Source organism: Callithrix jacchus, chromosome 18 (assembly GCF_049354715.1).
Source record: "Callithrix jacchus isolate 240 chromosome 18, calJac240_pri, whole genome shotgun sequence".
Taxonomy (NCBI): domain Eukaryota; kingdom Metazoa; phylum Chordata; class Mammalia; order Primates; family Cebidae; genus Callithrix; species Callithrix jacchus.
Genome location: NC_133519.1, coordinates 27,156,537 through 27,182,698, shown reverse-complemented (window position 1 = coordinate 27,182,698; position 26,162 = coordinate 27,156,537). Strand labels below are relative to the sequence as shown.

The following is a 26,162-nucleotide window of genomic DNA, read 5'->3' as shown; positions in this document are numbered from 1 at the left end:
CTTTGTTTTGCTATCAATGACATTTCATGCTTTCTATTAGTAAAGGGAAAATCAGTTGTCAGATTTTAAAAATCCAGTAAAATATAAAGATGTAGAATTAGAAGATCTAAATTCTTTACAAGACAAAAAACTTTGAGGAAATAACAATACTAGTAATAAACAGGGATTCTTACTGAACTCTGAAGCTGCAAGGCTAATTTATTAACTGGGAAAGGTATGACTATTTTATTCTGTGCAGAATATAAAACTATTTTAAAATGCAAATACTCTTATAAGTCTCTTTATCAATTATGCATTTTTTTTTGAGACGAAGTCTTGCTTTGTTGCCCAGGCTGGAATGTGGTGGTGCCATCCTCGGTTCAAGTAATTCCTGTGTCAGCCTCTTAAGTAGCTGGAATTACAGGTGTGTGCCACCATGCCTGCCGAATTTTTGTATTTTTAATAGAGACAGGGTTTCACTACGTTGGCCATGCTGGTCTCAAACTACTGGGCTCAAGTGATCCTCCCACCTCAATTTCCCAAAGTGCTAGAATTATAGGCATGAGCCACTGTGCTGGGCCTCATTTATTCATTCGTATTAGTCGACATTTTCGTTCAATTTGCACCACTGTAGTCCTCTATTAGTACAAACATTAAGGATGATCATGTGAATACAGATTTGGTTGGTTAGCAAAAAAATGATAAAGGCATATCAGTATTAGTTGTGTAACTTAAATTATTCTTGGCTGCTACAAAAAAAATTATATACATTCAGTTGCATATTTGAATCTGACAAAGATATTTAGACAGTCCGTAATAAAATAATACATTTTACTTCCTATTTATCAGGTGGTAACACTACCAGTAAAAGTTCCATGAGGACTTTTTTGAGTCTTCTTAGCAATTAAAAGTCTTCTTAGCAATTAAAAAAATAACATAAAATAAGAATTATTGTATCTTCTAAAACAAAACATTTTGGAATGTAGCGAGAAATAAAAAACACTAAAAGCAAAACCAACTGCTACTATTTTTTTCTCCAAATCTCTGGTAATCAGCTCACAAAGATATGCTTGGTGAGTCATGGAGTCACTGCTTCAGATATTTAGGATTTAAAACAATAAATCATCAAAAAGGAACTGAATCTTGAAGTTGGATTTACTTTCTATACAATATATTCCCTAAAGCTTTCTACTTTTATTACAGAACCAAAGATCCTAAAGATAAATAAAAGAAAGAACAACTGCTTATTTAATTCTCTACAATGTGTAAACACTTTATCATTTAAACCAAAAGATTTAATTCATTTTCTGCTCTCATATTCATCTTTTAGTTGCCTATCACAATTCAAAAAAAGAATCTATATTTTCATCCCACTAATCTGCTTCTCTGCAGTTAAAAAAAGACTAATGCAAAGAGGCACAAAGTTAAATGGCTTCTTTACAGCAATTATAATAGACTGGCTTTTCTTCAATCTACATAATCAGATTATTCCAATGTTCAGCAGTAATAACCTTTTATTTTCCTGGGAATAGCTGATGTCAATCCTGATAGCTTTATTTGGGAAAGTGCTGAATAAAACAGAATTTAAGAAATGATAGAATAAAAGATTAAAAAGGCACAAACCCTATAGAGATCACATCAACATAGGAGAGTGTCATGAGAACAATAGTGGTTACATATGAGACTGTAGAAGTAAAATGTGAAGAGTATGTTTCTTTTCCCCAGATAGGATATTTTTAAATTAGTAAAAAAAATTTTTCTTAAGCAAATGCCATCCATTTTCTAAGCAAAAAATGCATATTTTTGCTGAGTTAATTCTGCTTTCAGTATTTGTTAAATATATTTTATTCAATTAGAAAATAATTATGTTTTTCCATTACATACACTTCGGCATACTAAACCAATTCAAATAGTATTCATCCAAAGCTTTTAAGTAAAGGAAATTATATCCAATATTCATTTTCCTTCTTTCCACTGCTATTATGAAAATTTGGTAGGGATTACCAAAAGATAAACATTAGAAACCAAATTCAAATCTCTTCCAATCTCAAAATATTCTGGACACTTTTTAGCATGGTGAGATAATAATAAAAATTATTGTTAGGTTAATGGCATAATTCAGAATACACTCTCAAATTAATATTATTTCTTTTCTTCCCATAAAAAAGACAGAACCAAAAACAACAACAGTAAGTGGTTTAAAAATTGGCATCAATTCTATGCTTCAAGATTGGCATATACAGAACAAACACTCTTTTAAAAAGGATTTAATGAGGAAGAAAAGTTAATCATTCTAATATAGGTAAAACTCTATTACAGAAATATAAAAATAACAATGATGAAAAATTTAAAACATCAACTAGCAGACCCCCATAAATCACATTTTGCTAATTTTATTATAATATTCACCATAAAGTATCTAATGCTACAAATGTTTTCCCAGAGGCTGTCCACACAGTAGTGGGCATTTAAGGTTAAAGAAAATTTATACTTCATATAATTTACTTAGGGGAAAAAAAATTAACAGGGTTGCCTCAGTTTTCCACCACTTTATTTCCTTCCTTTTCTACTTCCCCACCCACTCTAGTCTGGACAGAAGAGTGGGGCACTGAGGAGGAGATGGGAGTCTAGAAGTTAGGGTCCATGCTCAGAATCGTCTTTCCTTCTACTCCAAGACAGACAAAAGTTCATTCAGACTGGCTCTCTTTCAGTCAGAGAAATTTCCTAAAGTGTTATAAACCATCCAGTCAGAGCAAAGAAGAAAGGAAAGACAAAAGAAGAGAAACAGCATGGAAGGAAGGGAGGGAGAGAGGAAGGGAGGGAGAGAGGACGGGAAGAAAGGAGGGAGGGAGGAAGGGACGGAGGGAGGGAGGGAGGTCCTATGTTATATTCCCAGCATTCATTGAGGAATTTAGGATAAGAAATAACTTTATAAGTATAGGAAGTTAGTATATTTTTAGGAGTAGCATTTTTTAATTAACACAAATCAAAAAGACAGTATCTTACTTTTTTGGATTTGTTTCCTCCTGAGATAGGTGATGGATTAGCAGAATCTAACAGACATTAAGTAATCATAATCATAATTGTTTCTGCTAGCAGATGCTTAAGAACCATTTAGGTTTCTTGGTTAGAATGTATAACAAACTTCTTCCAGTGGCAACATGATTCATCTGTTCCCAAACATGATTGTTCATATAATTTCCCAAGGAGACCTGGGGAACTTTCCAAAATACAGATCTATATCCTCCTTCTTCCTTCCTCAATATATATATTTATAGGTCTAAAAATAGAATTGTTAATTATTTTTGAAAGAGCCCCAGGATTTTCTGATTATCAGTCAGTTTGGAGAACCATTCATATACATAAATTTTATTATAGACATCTTTTGCACCTTAATGAAAGCAGACTAGAATACAGTATTGCATGGCTTCTCAAATGTGGTTTACTTTTCCAGTTTATTGAAATCTGATGCTTTACACACCCCCAAAAGAATGTTGCTAGGAAGGGAATGATTCCTATCTTAGATAGTAAAACTTACATGAATTTGAAAAATAGATACACGTTAAAAAAAAAAGACTTGAGTTGTGAAATAGTCATAATGTGATGGAGAAGGGAAAGAAGAACATAATATAAATCTAATAAAAATATTAAGCCAATAATAAATGCCTATTTCTTTGTAGCTGCATACATTTAAAATTTTTTGTTGCTTTTGAAAATAGGCAAAATAGGCTGGAGATTATATCTCAAGGGGCAAAATGGTAATTTTGAAATAATTATATATGTACATATAAATGGTTCATGTCAGCAAAACTGCTTCTTAAATAGTAATTATTACCATTTAGTTTCAAGTGAGCCTATTAGATATTAGAAGTATCTCCCATCTCTACTTCAGCATCTCTTTGGTTCCAATTAATTACCATTTAATTAATTATACAACAAACAGGATAAAGGCCAAGCTTGAAGGGTTCTATCATTCATTACAAAAGTTATATATTAATTCTGCATTATGCACAAACATGGTGTGTAATTCTAGGGGCAATTAAAAATATACTAATAGCAAACATGCATCTCTCTTACTGTGTATCAGGAACTGTTCCAAATGCTTTACATGCATTACCACATTTTAGCATTATAACAACCCTAGCAGATAAGTGGCTACTATTATCAGCACTTTATAGAGATGACACTGAAGCACAGTATGGTTAAATAACTTCTTCAGCAAGGTCACACAGCTGGTAAGTGGGGAATCTGATAATTTCGACCTAGGTAGCCTCCCTCTGCTCTAACTGAAAATACTAGGATGTCTTTTTTCAAGGAATTTGCAGGTTACACGAACACAAATATAGTACAAGATAGTATATTAATTCATTCAGCAAGTACTTTTAAAGGCCAAGAATCAGGAGAAATTAAGGTAAGCAAAAGATCTGCTTAAGAACACAAAGTTTTAGTTAAATGCTTGAGAACAGTATTTCATTATATAACAAATATTTTTGTTAGAAATAAAAATAGAAGAAAATTTAATGATATAACTGAAAACAAAGGTGTTTTCTTGTCTAAGATAGTTATAACTCTACATAGCCAAGTATTATAGCATAGTTGATAGGTTCCCACGTCAAGTTCTGCTGCACTTGGTTTCAGAGAGGGAAAATAGGAAAGCTGTTATCCTGACCCCTAGCTCCCCCAACCCTAGAGCTACAGAAACTTTTAGTATGAATCTGGATGTCTCAAGCCACAACAGAAAATGTCTACCCTAATGACCACTGCTTTTTTTTTTTTTTTTTCCTGAGGATAAAGTATACTTTTTTGTGTTATTTCTGAAGAGCTAAAGAAGTAAGAAGTGTCCTTTATAAGTACTGCCTTTTACTATTAGCTATGCACTTAGGATTGGTGAATAGATAGGTACCTATGATATAGTTCAGAGCGGACAAAACAATAGGGTGCCTGCAGCCTCAGCAGAAGTTACTATGGACTCAGGGTCTACCCCCAACAAAAATACAGTATTATTATTCCCTTAGGAACAAAATCACTTAGGAACAAATATATTCATTTGTATACTTAAAACACTTCATATTTCATTCTAATAGTTTCAGATAAGAGTCATGTCATAGATCCACAGATATGGAACATATATAAGTTCCTCTACCTAACTCCAGTCTCTAGATAAAACACTGTTAATAAAAAAGATATGACTTTCATCTGAAATCTTTTTCTTTCCGCCTTCAGCATATCCTTTAAGGTTTTCTTTAGTGTCAGTTTGCTGACTGAAAATTCTTCAGGTTTGTTTTAAAATGTATTTATTTTACCATTGTCTAGATAATTTCACTGGATGTATAACTTTAGTTGCCAAATGTTTTCCTTCTCACACTAAATATCTGATTTCACTGCTGGCTTCCACTCTTTCATTGAGAAGTTGGCTGTCAGTCTAACTGACAATATTGTCTGTCTGCTTTTTTATTTTTTATTACACTTTAAGTTCTGGGGTACAAGTACAGACTTGCAGGACTGTTGAATAGGTACACACATGCCATGGTGGTTTGCTGTCTCCATCCCCCCTCCATCACCTACATCAGGCATTTCTCCCAATGTTATAACCTCTACACCCCAGCTATCTCTCCCATAGTCCCCCAACCTCCAACAGATAACAGTGTGTGATGTTCCCCTCCCTGTGTCCATGTGTTCTCATTGTTCAACACCCACTTATGAGTGAGAACATGCGGTGTTTGGTTTTCTGTGCTTGTGTCAGTTTGCTGAGAATGATGGTTTCCAGATTCAGCCATGTCCATGTCCTGCAAAGGACATAAATTCTTCCTGTTTTATGGATGCATAGTAGTCCATGGTGTATATGTGCCATGTTTTCTTTATCCAGTTTATCACTGATGGGCATTTGGGTTGATTCTAGGTCTATGCTATTGTAAACAGTGTCGCAGTGAACATGTGTGCATGTGTCTTTATAATAGAACAATTTATAATCCTTTGGGTATATACCCAGTAATGGGATTGCTGGGTCAAATGGTATTTCTAGTTCTAGACCCTTGAGGAATTGCCACACTGTCTTCCACAATGGTTGAACTAATTTACAGTCCCACCAACAGTGTAAAAGTGTTCCTATTTCTGCACATGCTCCCCAGCATCTGTTGTCTCCAGATTTTTAAATGATCGCTATTCTAACTGGCATGAGATGGTATATCTCAATGTAGTTTTGATTTGCATTTCTCTAACGACCAGTGATGATGAGCATTCTTCATGTTTTTTTTTTTGCCGCATAAATGTCTTCTTTCGAAAAGTGTTCACATCCTTCGCCCATTTTTTGATGGGGTTGTTTTTTTCTTGTAAATCTGCTTTAGTTATTTGTAGACTCAGGATATTAGCCCTTTGTCAGATGGGTAGCTTGAGAATATTTTTTTCCATTCCACTGGTTGCCGGTTCACTCTAATGATTGTTTCTTTTGTTGTGCAGAAGCTCTGGAGTTTAATTAGATCCATTTGACTATTTTGGCTTTTGCAGCTATTGCTCTTGGTGTTTTAGTCATGAAGCCCTTGCCTATGCCTATGTCCTGGGGCAGGGAAGGAAAAAAAAGGAATCTCTCTGCGGGAAGAGACAGTCTCTTCAATAAATGGTGTTGGGAAAACTGGATATTCACATGCAGAAGAATGAAGTTGCGTCTTTATCTCACACTATATACAACAATCAACTCAAAATGATTAGAAACTTAAACATAAGACTCAAAACTATAAAACTATCAGAAAACATAAAAGCTCCATGATAATGCTCTGGAAAATGTTTTCGCTACAACCCCCAAAAAGCAAAAATAGGCAAGCATGAATGCATCAAACCATCAATATAAAGCTTCTGCACAACAAAAGAAACAACAGAGAGAAGAGACAACATATCAACTGGGAGAAAATATTCACAAATTATACATCAGTTAGTGTGTTAACCAAAATATATAAACAATGCAACACCAAAACAACAAGAAAACAAACCACTTAAAAAATAAGCAAAGACCTGCATAAACACTTCTCAAATAAAGACATATGAATACTAAACAGGTATATGAAAAATTGTTCAACATGATTAATCATCAGGGAAGTTTGAATTAAAACCACAATGAGATATCACCTCATACCTACTAGAATTTCTATCATCAAAAAGAAAAATGACACCTGTGAAATAGGGCATGTTAAAAAAAAAGATGAAAGATAACAAGCATTGGCAAGAATGTGGAGAAAAGGGAACCCCTGTAACATTGTTGGTAGGAATGTAAATGAATACAGCCCTTATAGAAAATAACATGGAGGTCCTCAAAAAACTAAATATAGAATGGCAATATGACCTAGCAATCACACTTCTGGGCATTGAATCCCACTTCAATTTTAAAAGGGTTGAAATTAGGACACTGAAAAAACATGTGCACTCTTTATTCATTGCATTATTCACAGTAGCAAAGATAAGAAATCAACCTAAGTGCCTATCAACAAATGAATGGATAAGAAAATGTGTTAGGACACTGAAAAAACATGTGCAATCTTTATTCATTGCATTATTCACAATAGCAAAGATAAGATATCAACCTAAGTGCCTATCAACAAATGAATGGATAAAAAAATGTGGTATACAGCTGACTCTTGAAAAACACAGGTTTGAACTGTGAGGATCCACTTATATGCAAATTTTCTTCTTCTTCTGCCACTCCAGAGAAAGACCAACCCACCTATTTCTTCTCCTTCTCAGTCTACTCAATGTGAAGATAATGAGGATGAAGATCTTTATGATTCACTTCATTGAATGAATAGTAAATATATTTTCTCTAGTGATTTTCTTAATATTTTCTTTTCTCTAGTTTATTTCATTGTAAAAATATAGTATATAGTGTGTGTTAATCAATTTATGTTATTGGTAAGATTTCCAATCAACAGTTGGCTATTAGTAGTTAAGCTTTTGGGTCAGAGAATCAAATTATACCTAAATTTTCAACTGTGTGGAAGGTCAGTGCCCCTTTCCCCCATATGTCATTCAAGGTTAAACTGTATATAAATAATGAAATACTATTCAGCTTTACATGAACCTGAAGGACATTATGCTAAGTAAAATAAACCACACAAAGAAAGAAATACTGCATGATCTCATTTATATGAGGAATCTTAAAAAGTTGAACTCAAGGGAAATGGAGAATAGAATGGTAGTTGCCAGAGGCGGGGGATGGGAGTGGGAGGATGCCAAAATGTTGGCCCAAGGCTCTAAACTTTCAGCTAATTAGACCAAAAAAAAAAAAGTTTTTGAGACGCATAGCAGAGTAACTGTAGTTAATAATAGTATAATGGATATTTCAATATTGTTAAGAGAATATGATTTTAAATGTTCCCACTAAAAAAGAATCTGTATGTGAGAAGATAGATATGCTCATTCCTATGACCTTGAGAGAGAGAATTTAGGGTATTTGGTAGAAGAAATTTCTAAGTAGCAAAGTATACAAGAGGTGACCTGGGTGTTGCTAAAGGCATTCAGTTTCATAAGGGAAAGGGGGCACAAAAGTTCAAAAAATTTGCAGCCTCACAATGCGATTGATTTAATCATTTCATAATGTACATGAACATATCATATTGTACTCCACAAATACAGTTATTTGCCAAAAGGAAAAGAAATTGATGGTTTAAAGGAATGAAAAAGACTACTCTGATATGGTTTGGGTGTGTCCTCACCCAAATCTCATCTTAAATTCCCGTATGTTGTGGCAAGGACCCAGTGGGAGGTAACTGAATCATGAGGGCAGGTCTTTCCCAAACTGTTCTTGTGATAGTGAATGTGTCTCATGAGATTTGATGATTTTAAAAAGGGGAGATTCTCTGAACAAGCTTTCTTTTCTTTTCTGCTGTCATGTGAGACGTGCCTTTCACCTTCTGCCATGATTAGGAACCCTCCCCAGCCACTTGGAACTGTGAGTCCAATAAATCGCTTTCTTTTATAAATTATCCAGTCTCAAGTATGCCTTTATCAGCAGTGTGAAAATGGACTAATATAGTAAATTGGTACCAGAAATGGGAGGCTGCTGAAAAGATACTTCAAAATGTGGAAGTGACTTTGGAACTGGTTAACAGGCAGAGGTTGGAGAGATTGGAACCGTTTAGAGGGCTAAGAAGAAGACAAGAAAATGTGGGAAAGTTTGGAACTCCCTAAAGCCTTGTTCAATGGCTTTGACCAAAATGCTGATAACGATATAGACAATGAAATCCAAGCTGAGATGGTCTCAGATGGAGATAAGGAATTTGTTGGGAACTGGAGCAAAGATGACTCTTGTTATGTTTTAGCAAAGAGACTGGTGGAATTTTACCCCTGCCCTAGAAATTTCTGAAACTCTGACCTTGAGAGAGATGATTTAGGCTATCTGGTAGAAGAAATTTATAAGCGAAAAAACGTTAAGAGTGACCTGGGTGCCATTAAAGGCATTCAGTTTCATAATGGAAACACAGCATAAAAGTTTGAAAAATGTGCAGTCTCACAATGTGACAGAGAAGAAAATCCCATTTTCTGGAGAGAAAGTCAAGCTGGCTGCAGAAATTTGCATAAGTAACAAGGAGCCAAATGTTAATCCCCAAGACCATGGGTAAAATGTCTCCAGCGTTGTGTCAGAGGTCTTCACAGCATCCCCACTCATAGTAGGCCCGAAGGCCTAGGAGAAAAATGTGGCTTCTTGGGCCGGGTCTAGGGTTCCAATGCTGTGTGTAGCCTAGGGACTTGGTGTCCCATGTCCCAGCCACTCGAGTGATGACTAAAAGGGGAAAAAATAGAACTCAGGCCATGGCTTCAGAGGGTGCAAGCCTCAAGCCTTGGCAGCTTCCATGTGGTGTTGAGCCTGCATGTGTACAGAAGTCAAGAAGTGAAGTTTGGAAACCCCTGCCTAGATTTCAGAGGATGTACGGAAACACCTGGATATCCAGGCAGAAGTTTGCTGTAGGGATGGGACCCTCATGGATAACTTCGGCTAGGGTAGTGCAGAAAGGAAATACGGTGTTGAAGCCCTCACACAGAGTCCCTACTGGGGCACCACCTAGTGGAGCTGTGAGAAGAGGGCCATCATCCACCAGATCCCAAAATGACAGATCCACTGACAGCTTGCACCATTCACCTGGAAGTCACAGACACTCAATGCCAGCCTGTGAAAGCAGCCAGGAGGGAGGCTGTGCCCTGGGAGCCACAGAGGTGGAGCTGCCCAAGACCATGGGAACCCACTTATTACATTAGCATGACCTGGATGTGAGATATGGAGTCAAAGGAGATCATTTTGGAACTTTAAAATTTGACTGCCCCACTGGATTCTGGACTTTCATGAGGCCTGTAGCTCCTTTGTTTAGGCCAATTTCTCCCATTTGGAATGGGTGTATTTACCCAATGCCTGCATTCCCATCGTATCTAGGAATTAACTAACTTACTTTTGATCTTACAGGCTCATAGGGAGAAGGGACTTGCTTTGTCTAAGATGAGCTGCTGGACTTTGGACTTTTGAGTTAAAGCTGAAATAACACTCTGGTGACTGTTGAGAAGGCATGATAGGTTTTAAAATGTGAGGACATGAGGTTTGGGAGGGGCCAGGAGTGAAATGATATGGTTTGGGTGTGTCCCCACTCAAATCTCATGTTTAATTCCCATGTGTTTTGGGAGGGACCCTGTGGGAAGTACTTGAATCATGGGGGCAGGTCTTTCCCGTGCTATTCTCATGATATTGAGTAAGTCTCATGAGATCTGATGGTTTTAAAAAGGGAACACAAGCTATTTGTCTACTGCCATATGAGACATGCCTTTTACCTTCCGCCACGATTGTGAGGCCTCTTCAGCCACAACTGTGAGTCCAATAAACCTCTTTTTTTTTTAGTAAACTGCCCAGTCTTGGGTATGTCTTTATTAGTGGCATGAAAACTGACTAATACACTCTCTTTGTATTTTAGCTATTTTCAGCAATTTTACTGTGTTGCAAGGTGTGACCAATCCTACCACTGGCAGAGGTCATAGGATCAGATACAAGAGGCTTTAATCTAGCCCTCAGTTAGATTTATAGAAGGATACAGGATAGAATTTAGCACACAGTATCTTAAAACTCTTAAGGAGGCCAAACAATCATTCCCCCACATACACGAAGAGTACTCACTATTGCCAGAGACAGTTGAGATGCATGTGGTTTACCTCAATCCACAGATGTGCCCTGGTTACCTGCCAATCTTACACTATTCAATTTTCATAGATGTAGGGCCCTTATGCCAATTCAGAGTTCTCTCACTCAGTCCAGGTGTGATGTCGCAGGTAAGTTTTCTTAGTAAATTTAAGAGATAGCTAGTTCCTGGCATATAACATTCCATATTTCTCTTAACTCAGGATGTTTACAAGGAAATAGCGCTATAAGAAGTCGGACCCAAGGTCAGATTTTCAGGCAGGCCTACGTATGTTCAAAGTTTCAGTATGATGTTCTACCTTCAATCACACTGTAGATTTCTAGTCGTTCCTTCTCTGCAGTTGAAAGGCTTACTGAATCTCTGCCTTGGTATCACAGATCAACTGATGTTCTCAACAATAATCCCTTCTTTTTTTTTTTTTTTTTTTTTTAGTTCATGTCTTTTATTAAGTCGGTTATTTGTCTTCTGGTTTGTTAAAGCAGTAAGTCAGACAACATTTGCCACAATAATGTCTGTCAAAGTGGCTTGCCATAAACACTCCAGCACCACATTCATCAGAAGGGCATTCTCGACGAAGGCGACTAATTTTGCCATTCTCATCCACCTTGTAATACTTCAGGACAGCCAGCTTAACCTTCTTTCTCTTGTGCTTATTCTTCTTGGGAGTGGTGTAAGACTTCTTCTTCCTTTTCTTAGCACCACCACGAAGTCTCAACACAAGATGAAGAGTAGACTCCTTCTGAATGTTGTAGTCAGACAAAGTACGTCCATCTTCCAGTTGCTTGCCAGCAAAGATCAGTCTTTGCTGATCAGGAGGAATTCCTTCCTTATCCTGGATCTTGGCCTTCAAATTTTCTATCGTATCCGAGGGTTCAACCTCGAGGGTGATGGTTTTTCCCGTAAGGGTTTTCACGAAAATCTGCATTTTGGTGGCGGCCCCACGTGAGGCGCAGATGGCGGATCGAAAAGCAACAATAATCCCTTCTAATATTTGCTCTAGCTGCATTCTTTCTCTTGTCTCCTGGTAGGTCACCTATTGAATATGTTATAGGTTCTTACTTGATCCTTTATCTGCCATCTGTACTTTTCCATCATTTTGTCTTCCTATGCTTCCATGTGTGTATTTTCTCCTAATTTACCTATCAGTTCATTAATTCTTATTTTTAGTTTGTCTTCCATTCAACACATCCACTAATTCTTAATTTTTGTAATTTTTTTTCAACTCTAGAATTTTCATTCTAAAAATTATTTCCAGTTCTCAGTTAAAATTTTCAGTCTTGTCTTTCAAGTTGTACGCATAATTACTTTCAAGCTGTCTGATAACTCCAATATTTAGAGTCACAGCAGCTCTAAATATTGGAGTTACCAGACAATATTATTTTCTATAGCCTGTTGCTTATGCTGGTTTAATTCATGCTGTCTTATCTTTTACTGTGTCTATTTATTTTTGATTGTACCCTAGTTATTGTAGTTACAAAACTGAAAAAAAATAAGTTAAGCCCTTAGATTATCTTATCTTTGTTCAGAGAGGATTTAAGTTTGCATCCAGTGGATATTACCAATCAAGGGTCACTTCAATTCAATTTCAGAGATTGATATGCAGTTTAGATGCAATCGCTATGAAGGCTTATCTTCTACTGGTTTCCCCTATACTATATCCATTTGGGGATTAAAGTAGTCAACCATACAATGACAGGTGCTGAGCTCCAGTCCCTGCAACCCTGTGAAGCTAATATAAGTGCTTTCACCCACCCCACCAAAACTGACAAATGATCACAGGGGAAAAGCAGATTCAAAAGCCACAATCCTAATCTGGTCATTCTTTCCTGTATTTGTGTGCTTTCTAATGCTTTCAAATAGGTTCCTGTTTATAAAATACATACATTTGGTCCTACTTTTCTAATTCTACTTGGAGGAAGAGTTGGTCCAAATTTTCTAGTATGTCAATTAGCAAAACTGGAAATGGACCCAGCAATAGAATATATCTAATTAAAGTGAAACTATATCTGAAATTTGAATTTTAAAATTACATATCAAGTCAGAATTTCTTTGTCAAAAATGAAACCAACTAAGCATGTAAAAAGCTATTTTAAAAATACGATACTAACAATTCATGTTTATATAAATCAAGATAGTAACAAAAATTAGTTTTTCATACAACTTATGGAAAACCCTACACTTTAAAATGTAACAGTAAAGTTTAAGGCAACTTCTCTTTATACAACCCAGTAGTATAATTTTCTCATTAAGAAACTTAACATGCTTAAATATTTGTATATAAATGTATTTTATAGAGAGTAATTCTACTTTGAAATAGTATTTAATTAGAGGAACATAGAGGCCACTCTCCTTTACCTAGATCAATTCTTTTTCTTCTTATTAACATACCAGCTCAGCTTAATGTTTATCCAGCATATACTGCACATAATCAATAAAGAAGATGAGACAGTATATATTTTGGAGGAACTTCCAGTCTTATAGAAGAGATATAAAGAGAAAATATGATAATGGTTATAACTGAGATATACACTAGATGCTACGGGTCACAGAGGGACACAATGACACCATGACATTGCTCTATTACTGTGCATTTCAATCACTACCTAAAAATGACTATTGTCTTTGGTGACACATTATATATAAACTTAAAAAAAAAGTACATATCACACAGCAATTTATATTTTAAAACTTAATTAAACCCTGTGTATTCATAATGCATGATATGAGACTCCAAGGTGGAAAAAGCAATATGAAAACTTACCCCGTCTGGTAGTGCCCTCCAGCACACAGCACTAACAAATTCATTTGTATCATCTTCTTTTCGGTCTTTGTCCAGAACACTTTTGACTGTATCAAACTTAAAAGTTAGCAAAGTCTTAGAAAGTCCTTTATAGTACAGGTAGAGAGAGTTATTCTCACTTCCTGAAAATAAACAATAATAATATTTTAGAATAGGAAAACTTGGAATTAGAACATCACATTCCAATAGAAATTATCACCCAAAGTTTTAGGTCAAAGATCTTTTATGGGCAAATTTGAAAGGCTAGATCACAGGACTAATTAGAAATTATGTAAGAAAAGGATTCTTGGACAAAAGTATACTTTACTAATCTAAAGAAACAATCAGTGTTAAATGGTATAATAATATTGATAATTTTAAGGCTGAAATTACCCTATAAAATCATTTATAAGGTTGATGCAAAAGTAATTGTGGTTTTTGTCATTACTTTTAATTGCTTCTGTACCTACCTGATAATAAGCCTATAGTAGAATCAGAAATATGTTATTACAGCAAGGATCTTAAATTATATTTAGAAAGATTTCCATTTAGAGAGGTAAAAGGAAGTGGCAGCACTTACATAGGCAAATTTTAACAGCATACACAATTTATTTCCATTTCTCAGTATAGGAATTATTCTATTAATGGTCTATGAACTGTAATTTTGAGCCATCTATTAAGATAGGAGAATTGTTGCAGATATTTGCTTTGGCATTCTCATACATACTTGGAGAAAGTAAACTGTGCTGAATAAAGACCAAGTCATTTAAAAGTAATGATCAAAGCTCATATATTCACGCATTAGACATATCAGAGCATTCAAATATCAAATTTCATTTTTCTACTTCTTATTTAAATTTGTATAAATTATCAACAATAAAAGTCCTAGAATAACAGATCAATGCTAAGCAAATAGATTACTTCATGAAGAGAACAGCAGATAGGGAAAAATGAATATCAAGTTTAGAAGACATATAACGTCTCCAAAATTGGAAATATTATTCACAGAACTTAATCTTTTCTGTCTCCTAAACAATATCTAAAGAATATGTTATAATAGAGAACGACAGTAAAACAGTTAAAAATTTTGTGCTATTTCAGGTGTTCAGGGTTTGTACACAATAAAAAAGAGAAGGACTAATGCTCTTCTAGTACTACACGAGGAAAATCAATAGTGCTGGGGCATGAAGCCTATTATACTATCTTCTGAGTGCACAGACCTTTTCCTTAGTATTTAGTCTATTTCCATTGAGTTGAATTTCAAATACCTGTTAAAAAGTTCCTGGAAATGATGGTTTCACTTACCACAAGCTATATAATCTCCATTGGAAGCCAGGCCTACAAAGTTTTTTTCATTGATATGACCCTTGAAGGAACGTAGGCAGTATGGTTTCCCTACATTCCACAGTTTTAGCTGACTGTCTGTTGAGCTGAGGAAAAGTACAAAGAGTAAGAACATAGTTAAAATTTCTTGTCACGAAACTCAACACTGCTAATTAGAATCAATACAGTTTGCTCTGGAGCCAGACTGAGTTAGAATGTTCATCTGTTGACTAGGCATGGTGGCTCACACTTGTAATCCCAGCACTTTGGGAGGCTGAAGCAGGTGGATCACCAGAGGTCAGGAGTTCGAGCCCAGGCTGGCCAATATGGTGAAACCCTGTCTCTACTAAAAATGCATAAATTAGCTGGGTGTAGTGGAATGCACCTGTAGTTCCAGATACTGGAGAGGCTGAGGCAGGAGAATCACTTGAACCCAGGAGGCAGAGGTTGCAGTAAGCTGGGACAACACCACTGCACCCCAGCCTGGGTGACAAAGTAAGAATCTGTCCCAGAAAAAAAAAGCTCACCATGAAATCACAGAGAAATGAACATGTCAGTGTAAAAGCCAACCAAGTGATATTTAAAACCAAAAATAGTTCTATGACTATACTGTAAGTAGATAAAATATGTAGTATTAGTTGACTTTAATAAATAAAATACTTCTCATTCCATTCCATCGACTATGTTGTTTATCTCTTCTTGAGAAGCAATAGCTAAAATGTAATCCGAAGTTCAAATGCAATTAAACATATGAAGATTAGATAAGGGGGGAGGTATATAAATAGCTAGTATCTTCAGATTTTATCCACAAATTACACATAAAAGTGTGTAATACAGACCTGAACCCAAACATTTTTAATTGAACAAGACATCAAAAATCTACTATTTAAGAAAAGTACATATACTCCAATATTATAGTTTTACATACACCCTCAGTGACATTACAAACTGGTAAGTTAAGTACAGAGCTCTGTATTAAGCTCAACCTCTGAATAGAGTAATACTCACGCAGAGACAATTTCCTCACCACTCACAAACTTTGCATAAGAGACTGCTTTTCGGTGTCCTTTGAATACCATGATTGGCTGTTTAGTGTTACGAAGATCATAGTAATGGACACAGTGATCTAAAACAAAACAAAATTAGATAAATGCAGTAAATACAGAAATGGAAAGTAAAGTTAATTTTAACTGTTTTTTTTTTTCATTAAAAGTTTCACATATAATATCTAACCTCTAACAGCCAGAAAACTGGAAAAGAAATCCTTTTCAAAAAATAAGACTGGCTTTAAAAAGAGAGTAACAGGGGTTCAAAATAATAGACAACTTAAAAATCAATCTTTATGTTTTAATGGTTTCATTAAAAAATGTTAATATAAACATTGGGACATGTGGATAAACATAATGCTATATAATCTTATTTCCCACATTTGCCTTAAAAAACGATTATTAAGATATATTTTGCATATAATAAAATACACTTGCTGAAAATACTGTATGTAGTTCAACAGTCTTTACTAAATTTTACCAGCAGTTCAACCATCACCATAAATCAGTTTTAGAAGATTTTTGCATTCCAATTAAGATCACTCATTTGCCATCTACTGTCATAGGTAACCTCTATTCCTGTCTGTCTCTATAAATTCTTTATATAAATATTATGTAGCTTCTGTGTATGGCTTCTTACATGTTGCATAATGTTCTGATTTGAGGTTCAACTATTTTTCAATGTGTGTTAGCAGCTCTTTTTTATTGCTGAATGGTATCCACCATGTGAATGTACCACATTTTGTCAATCAACTAACTAGGTAATGAACATTTGTTTCCATTTTTTTATTATTATGAATAATGCTGACATGAAAAATCACAATTAAGTGTTTATGTGGACATGTTTTCATATCTCTTGGGTAGATACCTAGAAGAGTAGTTATTGGGCCACATGGTAATATTAAACGTTTTAAGAAATGGACTGTTTACTGCATCATTCTTTATTGCCATCAGCAACACATGAGGGTTCCAGTTTACGTGAATTTTTAAAAATATTTGAATTCAAGACGCTTCTCAGATGTATGTTCTATAATTTTTTTCAAACATTCTGTTGCTATTGTTTATAATTGCTGAATGGTATGTTTTCAAGAATAAAAGTTTTGAATCTTGGATGTGAAATTTCATTTTTTCTCTTTACTAGACCACACTTTTTATGTTGCAAACAAGAAATCTTTGACTAATCCAAGGTATTAAAGATTTTCTCCTATTTCTAAAATTATTTTAGTTCTTGCATTTAAGGCTGTGACGTTACATCAAGTTTTACTAACACTATTTGTTGAACAGACTGTCCTTTACTGAATGAATTTCCTTGGCACCTCTGCTGATAATGAATTCATGATAAATAAGGATTTACTTTTGGTTTATTAATTCTAACCAATTGATCTATATACATCTACCATTCTACTAGTACGAACTGTCTTGATAACTCTAGCTTTAAGTTTTTAAATTGGGAAGAAGTATTTTCCAACTCTGTTGTTCTTTTCCAAAATTGTTTAGGCTCCCCTGGTCTTTAGCATTTTCATATAAATTTTAGTATTTTTTGGCAAAAAAGCCTGATGAATTTTTGTTTGTTTGTTTAGACAGAGTCTCGCTCTGTTGCCCAGACTGGAGTGTCATGGTGCAATCTGTTTACTGCAACCTCTATCCTCCTGGGTTCAAGTGATTCCCCTGCCTCAGCCTCCCGAGTAGCTGATATCACAGGTGCATGTCACCACTCACAGCTAGTTTTTGTATTTTTAGTAGAGATGGGTTTTCACCATGTTGATCAGGCTGGTCTCAAACTCCTAACCTTGTGATTCCCACAACTCAGCCTCCCAAAGTGCTGGGATTACAGTCATGAGACACAGTGCCCTGCCACCCACTGAAATTTTCAGAGTGACTAAGTTGGATCTGTAGATCAACTTGAGAATTGGCAAACAATGTTGGGTCTGCCAATCTATGATTATAGAATATCTCTCCATTTGTTTACATCTTCTTAATTTTCCTCAAAAAGTTTCTTTTGTAATATTCAGTGTATAACTCTTACACTTATTTTGTTAAATTTCTTCTATATTCTTTTTTATGTTATTCTGAATCATATTCTTTATTTTTGGATTGTTCATTGCTCATGTATGGAAATACAGTTGATTTTGTATATTGATCTTTTACTCAATGACTCTGTTGAACACTTTTATTAATCCTAAAAGTTCCTTAAAATTCATTTCTTAAAATTTTCAACACATAAAATAATGTTATCTGTAGAATAGGATTTTTTAATTCTTGCTTTCATATCTAAATGTCTTTTATTTCCTTTTCTTGCCTTTAGGGTATTGGCTAGAACCTTTACTACTATGCTGAAGAGGTAAGAGCAAAAATCCTTTGTATTGCTGATCTTGGGAGAACAGCATTCAGTCTTTCACCATTTAAGTATGACCTTACTGTTGGATTTTCAGAAAAGCTCTGTATCAGGCAGAGGAAATTTTCCAGTTTCCCTCTATGCCAAGTTTGTTAATCTTTACTATCAATCGGTGTGGGTTTTGTCAAAAGCCTTTTCTATGTCTCTGATAATATGTTTGCATGGTTTTAGTTTTTCATTCTACTAACAGGATGAATTACATAACTGATTTTTGATTGTTAAATCTGGCAGTTCTGGTATAAATTCTGTTTTCGTGTGTGTGTGTGTACATATATGTTTGTGTATACACACACACACAACACACATATATTTTGTGCTGTTGGATGTGGTTAGCAGATTTTTTGGGGGGACATTTTCACCTATACTCTTGAAGAATATTGGTCTGTGTTTTTCTATTTTGGTGATATCATTGGCTTTGGTTTCAGGGAAGAGTTTGTGAAGTACTGGTATTATTTCTTCATTAAATATTAGATAGAATTCACCAGTAAAGCCATGTGAACCTCGGTTTTGTTTTTTGGGTAGACTGCTAATTATTATTCAATTTCTTTACTCATCAAAGGTCTATTCGGATTTTCTATTTCTTAAGTTAGTTTTGCTAATTTGTGCCTTTCTAGGAATTTTTTACTCCATCTATGTTTTGAGTAAGTTTTATAACTGAATAAGTTACTGAACTACTAAGTTGGCATACAGTTGTTTAGAGTATACTTCTATAACTCTTAATTTATGAAAGGTGAGTCAGTGGTCATGTGTCATCTTTCATTCTTAACTTTAGCTGTGTTTTCTCTTTTTCCTCAGTCTAGCTAAAGGTTTGTCAATTTTGCTAATCTTTTCAAAGAATCAACTTACGAGTTTTAACAATTTTTTCTATCATTTCTCTTTTGGCTATATCATTAATTTCTACTCTAATCTTTATTATTTCCTTACTTCTGCTTGTCTTCAGTTAGCTTTGTTTTTCTTTTTAAAGACAGACACTTGAGAATACACAATTCTCTATAAACATTGCTTCGGCTGATACCACAAATTATGATATGATCTTCATTCAGTTTAAAAACCTTTTACATTTCCTTTGTTATTTCTTGACTAACAAGTTATTTAGCAATGTGTCATGTAATTTCCAAATAATTGCGGATGTCCCAAATGAACTATTATTGTTGATTTTTAATTTAATTCCATTTTGGTCAGAGAACTATTTTGTATGTCTTCAATTATTTTGAATTGATTGACTCTTTTCGGTCTAAATACGGTCTCTCCTGTAGACTGTTTAACACTTGCTGGAGAAACATGTGTGTTCTTCTACTGATGAAGTGGTCTATGGATGTCTGTTGTGTCAGGTTGACAAAGTGATTCAAGTCTGCTGATTTCTTGTCCAGTTTTGCCATGAAAAATCAAAAGTGAAGTATTCTAGTTTTCCATAACTTCAGTCAAATTATTTATTTTCCTTAAAATACTGTGAATTTTCTTTTCATATAGCCACAAAATGTTTTTTAGGTGTATTGATAATTGATATATATTTTCACTATTGATCCTTTTACCATTATAAAATGTCTTTGTTTCTAAGACCAATTTCTACTCTAAGTATATTCTGTTTGACAGAAATACAGTCATTCTACCATTTTTGTTGATTACTACTTACATGGTATGTCTGTTTCCATCCTGTTACTTTAACCTATTTGTGTCTGTAAGTCTAATGTCTATCTCTTGTAGACAGCATATAGTTGGATTCTAACTTTTTTTTGTAAACCCATTCTGCCAATCCCTGAAAGTTACAATGTTCAACATACGTACATTTAATATAATTGTTAATAGGTTGCACATCTGAAACCCCAAAATCCCAAATCCTTGCTTCTGGAGTGCCAACATGACAATCAGAGCTCCAAATCTCCAAATGCTTCACTGGAGCATTTGGAGATTTTGGATTTGAGATGCTGAACAGTAAGTACAATAATGCATTGCTCAACAATGGAGATACATCCTAAGAAATGTATCATTTGGCAATTTTGTCATTGTGTGAGCATAATACAGTGTACTTACACAAATCTAGATGGTATAGACTACTACACATTTAGGTTACATGGAATAACCTATTGATCCTAGGTTACAAACATATGTATCATGTTACTATACTGAATGCTGTAGGCAACTGTAACAATGGGAAATATTTATGTAGTATCTAAATATGGAAAAGGTGCAGTTAAAATACAATATGAAAGATAAAAAATGGTATACCTATACAGGGCCCTTACCATGAATGAAGTCTGCAGGACAGAAAATTGTTTTGGGTGCGTTAGTGAGTGGTAAATAGACATGAAGGCCTAGGACATTATAGTGTATGTAGGCTACACTAAATTTACTGTAAAAAAGTGTTCTTCATTTAGTAATAAATTAACCTTAATGTAATTTTTTAACTTTATAAACTTTAAATTTTTTTTAAGCGTTTTGACTCTGTTATAACACTTAGCTTAAAACACACATACATTTTACAGCTGTACAAAGTATTTCCTTTTTATATATCCTTGTAAGTTAAAAAAATTAAGATAAAAAAGCTTTTTAAACTCTTTTGTTAAAAACTAAGAAATAGGGCTGGGCATAATGGCTCATGCCTATAATCCCAGCACTCTGGGAGGCGGAGGCAGGTGTATCACAAGGTCAGGAGTTCAAGACCAACCTGGCCAAGATGGTGAAATCCCATCTCCACTAAAAATACAAAATTAATAGCTGGGTGCGGTGGTGTAATTACAGGTGGGCACCTGTAATCCCAGCTATCGGAAGGCTAAGGCAGAGAATAGCTTGAACTCGGGAAGCAGTGGAGGCTGCAGTGAGCCAAGATCACGCCACTGCACTCCGGCCAGGGGGACAGAGCAAGACTCCATCCTCCCCCACCAAAAAAAAAAACCCAAACCACTCCACAAAACTAAGAAATAGAACATTAGGCTTGGTCTACACATGGTCAGAATAATCAATATTACTGTTTTCACCTTTATGTTTTGTCTTTTCTAATCCTTTGGGTATATACCCAGTAATAGGATTGCTGGGTCAAATGGTATTTCTAGTTCTAAATCCTTGATTAATTGCCACATTGTCTTCCCAGCACTTTTATTTATCCAGTGCTGGAATTACAGCACTTCTGGGGTAATAAAATGCACAGAGTTGCCATCTTCTCTGATAACAGTGCCTTCTTCTAGAACGTCCCCTGAAGGGCAACCTTAGGCTGTTATACAGTTATAACTGTTATATGGCTGTTATAACTAAAAAAAAAAAAAAACCAAGTATAAGAAAATACTCTATAATTATAAAAAGTAAATGCATAAACAAGATTATAAAATATTGTGTAGTATACATAACTGTATGTGCTACACTTGTTTAAAAAACTTTATTTTTGATTTTTGTGAATATATAGTTTGTATATACACATGTAGAACATGAGATGTTTTGACAAAGGCATGCAATGCAGAATAATCACATCATAGAGAATGAGATATCTACCGTAAGCATTTACCCTTTATGTTACAATCTAATTATATTTTCAGTTACTTCAAAATGTACAATTAAATTATTAACTACAGCTACCTTGTCTTGCTATTAAATACTAGGTCTTACTCATTTTGTGTATTTTTTTGTAGCCATTAACCACCTCCACCTCCTGCAACAGCCCAACTACCTTTTCCAGACTCTCATAACCATTCTTCTACTCTCTACGTCCATGATTTCAATTGTTTTCATTTTTAGATCCCACAAATAAGTTAGAGCATGCAACGTTTGTCCTTCTATACGTTTATTCGCTTTACATAATGATCTCCAGTTCTATCTATGTTGTTGCAAATGACAGAATCTTTCTTTTTTTTAATGGCTGAATAATACTTCACTGTTTATATGTACCACATTTCCCTCATTCATTCATCTGTTGATGGATACATAGTTTGCTTTCAAATCTTTTTTTTAAATTATACTTTTAAGTTCTGGGGTGCATGCACAGAACATGCAGATTTGTTACACAGGTATACACATACCATGCTGATTTGCTGCACCCATCAACCTGTCATCTACATTAGGTAATTTTTCCTAATGCTATCTCACCCCCTCACAGGCCTGGTATGTGATGTTCCCCTCCCTGTGTCCATGTGTTCTCACTGTTCGACTCCCACCTATGAATGAGAACATGTGGTGTTTGGTTTTCTGTTCTTGTGTCAATTTGCTGAGAATGAGGATTTCCAGCTTCATCCATTTCCCTGTAATGGACATGAACTCATCCATTTTTATGGCTACATAGTATTCCATGGCATATATGTGCCACGTTTTCTTTATCCAGTCTATCATTGACGGGCATTTGGATTGGTTCCAAGTCTTTGCTATTGTGAACAGTGCTGCAATGAACATACACGTGCATATGTCTTACAGTAGAATGATTTCTAATCCTTTGGGTATATACCCAGTAATGGGATTGCTGGGTCAAATGGTGTTTCTAGTTCTATATCCTTGAATCGCCACACTGACTTCCACAATAGTTTAACTAATTTACACTTCCACCAACAGTATAAAAGCGTTCCTATTTCTCCACATCCTCTCCAGCATCTGTTGTTTCCTGACTTTTTAATGATTGTCATTCTAGCTGGCATGTGATGGTATCTCAATGTGGTTTTGATTTGCATTTCCCTAATGACCAGTGATAATGAGCTTTTTCCATGTTTGTTGGCTGCATAAATGTCTTGAGAAGTGACTGTTCATATACTTTGCCCACTTTTTGTAAACTGGTTGTACCAATTTACATTCCCAACAACATTGTACAAGGGTACCCTTTTCTCCATAACCTCACCAGCATTTGTTACTGCCTAACTTTTGGATAAAAGTCATTTTAACTGGGGTGAGATAATATCTCATTGTAACTGTGATTTGCATTTCTGATGATCAATGATGTTGAGCACTTTTACATATACCAGTTTGCCATTTATATGTCTTCTTTTGAGAAATACCTATTAGAATCTTTTACCCATTTTTAATTCAATTAGATATTTTTCCTGTAGAATTGTATGAGCTCCTTATAGATTCTGATTATTAATCACTTGTCAGATGAGTAGTTTGCAAATATTTTCTCCCAATCTGTGGGCTGTCTCTGTACTTTTTTGACTGCTTCCTTTGCTGTATAATCCCATTTGTCCATTTTTGGTTTGGCCGCTTGTGAGGTATTATTCAAGAAATTTTTGCTCAGACCAAGTACTGGAGATTTCCCCCATGTTTTCTTGTAGCAGTTTTGTAGTGAAGTCTTAGATTCTTAGACTGAAGTCTTTAATCCATTTTGACTTGATTTTAATATATGGTGATAGATAGAGGTCTAGTTTCTTTCTTCTGCAAATGGATATTCAGCTTTCTTTCCCACTAGCATTTATTGAAAAGACTATCTTTTCTCGGCAACTTTGTCAAAAATAAGTTCACTGTAGGTTTGCCATGCTTTTATTTAACTGTCAGCATTGGAATTGTTTACACTAGTATCACTGCAAACGTGAGTATTGTCTGCACTATGAAGGTATAATGGCTATGACAACATTAGGAGTTTGAAATTTTTTACCTCAGTTATAATCTATGGGACCACTGTCATATATGTGGTCTCTCAATGATTGAAATGTTATCATACATTGCATGACTCTACAGTGCAAATATTCCAAAAGAAAAAAAAAAAAAAGAAAAAGAAATCCAAAACATTTCTGGTCCTAGTGTTTTGGAAAAAGGGTACTCAGTCTGTATATGGTAGGATTTTTACCTGCAATGTTGCTTTTTTTATTCCTGTTATGTCATTTGTTTTTCTATTCCACCATTATTACCTTACTTTGTGTTATACAGATATTTTCTAGTATATCATTTTAGTTTTAGTATATTTTAAAAGTTATTATCAGAGTGGATTTTCTGGGGCTTATAACTGGCATGTTAAAATAATCTAGTTCAGATGATCACTAACTTAATTTCAATACCATGTTAAAATTCTGCTGAAATATAGCTCCGTCTCCTTTCCTCCCCATTCTCTGAACCATTATGGCTATACATATTACATCTTTCTATGTTATATGTTTATCAACAGTTTTAGAATTACTATTTTAGTCAATTGTCTTTCAACCCTTTTCCGGTTAAAAAAAAAAAAATAGTGCAGCTTGCTGCCAGAGCTCATTTAATTTTACATAAACACACTCTTCAAGGCTATTGAAATCTGACTGATTTTGAGTGTGAAAATAAAATATAAAACTGTCCTTGGAGTTATTTCTAAACAGAACATCAAAATTGTCTATTTTGAAAAAACTGGATTCATCAAATGAATCTCTGGCCAGAACCCTTTGAGTACAATGTTAACATCACACATAAGAATGCTATGTTTTCTAGGATTTGACATTTTAAGTGATCAACAATATCTCTGTCAAATTTTCTCAATTTTCATTTGTGTAAATGTAAATACCATACTAAAAACAGAATGCTATAGACAGAATAATGTCTTTTGTTTCCAAAGTTGATATATTAGAGTGATGTGAAAATGATAAAAGCAAGATATTTTGTGGCAAAGTTAACTCAGGGTAAACAACCGCAGCCACAAGTGCCACCAGCAAGTATTCTCAGGACAGATGAGTAAAGGGTTAAATCAGAAGAAAAATTCTTTACAAAAATGCATGTAAACTATCTTTTTAATATACCGATATGATTATCTTAACCGGTTCTTTTTGTTACTTTATGGACTTACATTACAGTCTAGTATCCCTTTATTTCAGCCTGCAGAACTCACTAGTATTTCTTTTTTTTTTTTTTTTTTAAAGGTGATTTTATTTGGGTAGAGAAAAGAGAAGGAAAAGGAGACTTATGAAGAGTGTGGGAGGGGATTCCAGAGAGCTGGAAATCCCTAGTATTTCTTACAGGGTTAAGTCTCCTAACAAAGAACTCACTCAGTTTATCTGAGAATATCTTAATTTCTCCTTCATTTTTGATGAACGGTTTTGCTGAATGTAAAATTATTTATTGATAATCTTCTCCTTTCAATATTTTAAACATATCACACTGCCTACTGGCAGTCATGATTTCCGATGAGAATTCAGCTGTTAATCTTAATGAGTATCCCTGGTACTTGTTGAGCAACTTTTTGATGGCTGTTTCCAGATTCTCTCCCTGCCTTTCAATAGTTTCAATATGATGTGATTAGGTGTGTATCTTACCTACTTGGAGTTTACTGAGCTTCTTGGATGTGTGGATTGATGTTTTCCATCCAATATGGGAAAATACTGGCTATGATTTCTTCAAATATTTTCTCTACCCACCACCCCCTAACTTTCGGAAGTCTAAAAATGTTGGCATGTTTGATGGTGTCGCCGGGTTTCTGATGTTATTTTTTCATTCTTTTTCTTTGTATTATTTACCATGGATAATCACAACTGACCTATCACCTAGTTTACTGATTCTTTCTTTTAACAGCTCAAATTTTCTCATTAATCTAATGAATTTTTCATGTTTAG

The 26,162-nt window shown here is 34.8% G+C and overlaps 1 protein-coding gene and 1 pseudogene across 8 annotated transcripts in view; both read right to left on the bottom strand.

Moving 5' to 3' along the window:
• Positions 1-26,162, bottom strand: part of COP1 (COP1 E3 ubiquitin ligase) — a 229,676-nt gene that overhangs the window by 28,917 nt on the left and 174,597 nt on the right. For all 7 annotated transcript variants that reach the window (XM_002760336.5, XM_008984964.4, XM_008984965.4 and 4 more), the window contains 3 exons: positions 16,252-16,369; positions 15,226-15,350; positions 13,903-14,063 (listed from right to left, as the gene is read on the bottom strand). In XM_002760336.5, the coding sequence (XP_002760382.3) occupies positions 13,903-14,063; positions 15,226-15,350; positions 16,252-16,369 (404 nt within the window). The remainder of the gene's footprint in view (positions 1-13,902; positions 14,064-15,225; positions 15,351-16,251; positions 16,370-26,162) is intronic.
• On the bottom strand, positions 8,833-12,825 carry LOC118149224 (ubiquitin-ribosomal protein eS31 fusion protein pseudogene; annotated as a pseudogene). Its single transcript, XR_013529495.1, has one exon. The product of XR_013529495.1 is annotated as a ubiquitin-ribosomal protein eS31 fusion protein pseudogene (transcript).